The 3042-nt window shown below is 32.2% G+C and overlaps 1 protein-coding gene across 1 annotated transcript; it reads right to left on the reverse strand.

Annotated features, from left to right (window-relative positions):
• Window positions 1–201: 201 nt before the first annotated feature.
• LOAG_07402 (hypothetical protein) lies at window positions 202–2729 on the reverse strand. The gene is made up of 6 exons (XM_003142935.2): window positions 2666–2729; window positions 2369–2410; window positions 2189–2251; window positions 1681–1846; window positions 1129–1354; window positions 202–666 (listed from the first exon to the last, which is right to left on the reverse strand). The coding sequence occupies exons 1-6, from the start codon at window positions 2719–2721 to the stop codon at window positions 569–571; spliced, it is 651 nt and encodes a 216-aa protein (XP_003142983.1). The 5' UTR covers window positions 2722–2729; the 3' UTR covers window positions 202–568.
• Between the last annotated feature and the right edge of the window lie 313 nt (window positions 2730–3042).

The following is a 3042-nucleotide window of genomic DNA, read 5'->3' on the forward strand; positions in this document are numbered from 1 at the left end:
AATGCCAAGTTTTTTCAAACAATCAAAGTAAATGTCAGATTAGAATTAAAACTGAGAGATCGTTACTATATGACACTGTTCGCATGGCACACCAGACAGACTGAATTACTTTCCAGGGAAAAAGAAGTAATGAAATCATTTCTAATTGAACAAAAAAAGAAAGACTAAAATGTGGAAACACATTATTGTGCCTTTCTATATGGGCTCACCGAATGTTTTGAGTCGGTATTTTTAAATTTCGTTGTTCGGCTTATACACCTGAATAAGAATTACCAAGAATTTCGTATCTGTGATACATTAAACACAAACAAATCTACATCTGCAAATCCGCATACCAATATTGCATAAACGAAGATTTCTAGACAAATGGAACTGGCTGGAAATTACATTGAACAACAAGAATAACAATGCTATCACACAAGTAAAAAGAGCACAACAAAAGAAAAAAAACACACACACACATATTTCCTTTATCACCAAGTGTCATGTCGAAAAAGCTTACTGACCAAGTACTACTATTGGAAAATCGCAGTAAGCGATGGAGTACCTGAAGAAAGAAGTGATAAAGTTAATCTTCATTTTCATGATAACTCAAAAATTCTTCTAATGCAACTTCCTCCAAATGTTCTTTTTCCAAATTAAATTGACTCTGTAACCGCAATTCATCTGAAATATGATTAAAAATTATGAAAACGATAAATCACAGATCCAATATTATCAGTATATTTTGAATATTATTCGATAAATAACGAACTAGAAGATGGTAAGCCATATGTATGGACAAAACAGAATACTTTTCCTGCGTATCAATTGAATTTAGTTTTAATGCTTGGAAGTAATGGATAAACTCGATTCAATTCAGTTCAAATGAAAAAGTTTCAATTCTATGACGAACAATCGGGTAGTCCTTCAAGAAATCAAAACTTATTCAAAAGATTCATTTTCCTACATACAAACAAATTCCCTTGCAAAATTTATTTCGCATTCATTATTAGTCTGTATATATATGGTCGATAATTATATCATTAGCAAAAAGGTTGATGCCGAAGTAATTGCAATAGTGGTTGAAAATATATTTTAGAAGGTTTGGGAAAATCGACAGTACCAAATGAAAACAAATGAACAAACCCTGATTCAATGCCAACGGTGAATGACCAACATCCATAATGTTATTGCAAGACTTCAAAAAACTACTGATTTTTGCTTTCTCCTTTTTTAAATCACTTTTCATGAAAGCGATATCTGCTTCAGTATCAGCAATGATTAGTAATCCCTCCAAATGTGTCATCGCTTGTTCCGTTTGTAAACAGAATCGATTCAATTTGTTAATTTTGTTATTCAAATCAATTAGCTCCTTAAAAAGAAAGAAAATGTTTCGTCGTATACATTCTGCAGCAAATAGATGAAGCAAAGAAATCTGATAAAAATTACAAACACATAATACAAAACTAACAACAGACTACATTCTCGAGAGTTCGAAAAACAGGAGGTCAACGGAAAAGATAAAAGAAAGAAACACTTCGAATTCAATGCCCATATTTATCATTTCAACTTGTCATTTGTCATCAGTCATTAGCATCCCAATCATCATGTCCCGCATTTGTCCACATTAGAATTTAAGGAACAACATTGTTTGAGAATTCTGCGCATCATTTATTGAGGCTGGTTTATTAAACAAACCTTTGTTGTCTGATTTAACGTACGTAAATGATTGTAGCATGCTAAAATAACTTCAGCACGTTCGTTACACATCTGTTGCGCTCGTCCCATACGAGTACTGCACAAATTTGCCAAACGTATATTTTCATCATTCATTTGCTCTATCATTTCGATATTTAGTTGATATCTAAAAACAAAAAGAAAAAAACTATGAAATCATCACAAATCATTCTCATCTGCAATAACTTCTGAATAGTTCTGTCACATCGGCCAATATAAAAAGAAAATGAATGAAACTTTTTATTAACCGCGAAAATATTAATCAATAAACACATTTTGTAAAATATGCACATATAAAAATGACACTGTTGGCTTTCTATTTAAAATTCCCATTCTTGACAACAGTGATTCCTAAATTAGCACGTATTTGGGTATGCCTTAAAGACTTCATCATACATCGATCAAGTCTCCCAAACCTATCCATTTGAAATTATTGAACTCAAAATCATTTCCAAGAAAAAAGGCATACTTCAAAAGTAAGTTGCTTCCAGCCTGTGTTTTCAAAAGAGATGCAATTGCTTCAGATGAGCTCCTGAAAAATACCAGCAACTAATGAAGGCGCTATATAATGAATACACTTATTGTAAGCGTCAAATAATTTATATTAAATCATGTTATTTAAAAACTTGAATTAATCAACAGCAATAACCTTTGTACAGCAGATGGTGTGGTGCTTCGTAGTTTTTGCACACTGCAAAAATAGATGAAATAAAGAATACGAAAAAGAATTTTCGTCAACAAAAACCAACTGCAGAAATATATAAACCTTTGCCTTCTTTCGTGCAAATAAGGAATATCGAGAAGAAATTAAAAGAAGTCAGTTTTGTTATCCCATCCAAACCAATCTATCCCACTCAGAATTGATTCAATTCGTTTTTTTTTTTTATTTACGACATATGACGATCCAATTTTTAATAAGATAAAAAATCGGCACATAAATGCGAACCTGTTTGCGAGCTCATTTTGTACGGTTACCAATGCATCAAATAAACTTCCAAGCATCTGAAAATCTCGAAATAATACGAATAATATATGTTTAGCAACCGTTGTTAAGCATAAGACTAAATCTATCATATATAACATATTTTCCCGTACCGTTCTTCTATTTCCCGAACTCTTCTAACTACGATGCCATGGGCAAAAGGTAACAAAAAATAAACCCCGTATAACCCTCGACCGTACTTCCCTCATTCAGGGTTCCCCTTAAACCATCCGATTCCATTGAATTTGAAGGCAAACATTATCCAAGAAATAACACGGATCTGAAATGAAAATGATCATTTCTTCAATTAGCATCCCTTTTTTAATTGCAATTTCATATCT

The sequence above is a fragment of the Loa loa genome, assembly GCF_000183805.2.
Source record: "Loa loa unplaced genomic scaffold supercont3.206, whole genome shotgun sequence".
NCBI classification, from domain to species: Eukaryota; Metazoa; Nematoda; class Chromadorea; order Rhabditida; family Onchocercidae; genus Loa; species Loa loa.

Excerpts from the sequence above, each read along its gene's own strand:
- LOAG_07402 (XM_003142935.2), bottom strand. The coding sequence starts at position 2,721 with ATGCTTGGAAGTTTATTTGATGCATTGGTAACCGTACAAAATGAGCTC. Across the intron at positions 1,355-1,680 it reads CGTTAAATCAGACAACAAAG|GAGCTAATTGATTTGAATAA; the intron begins GTTTGTTTAATA and ends TTTCTTTTTAAG. Across the intron at positions 667-1,128 it reads ACCGTTGGCATTGAATCAGG|ATGAATTGCGGTTACAGAGT; the intron begins GTTTGTTCATTT and ends ATCATATTTCAG.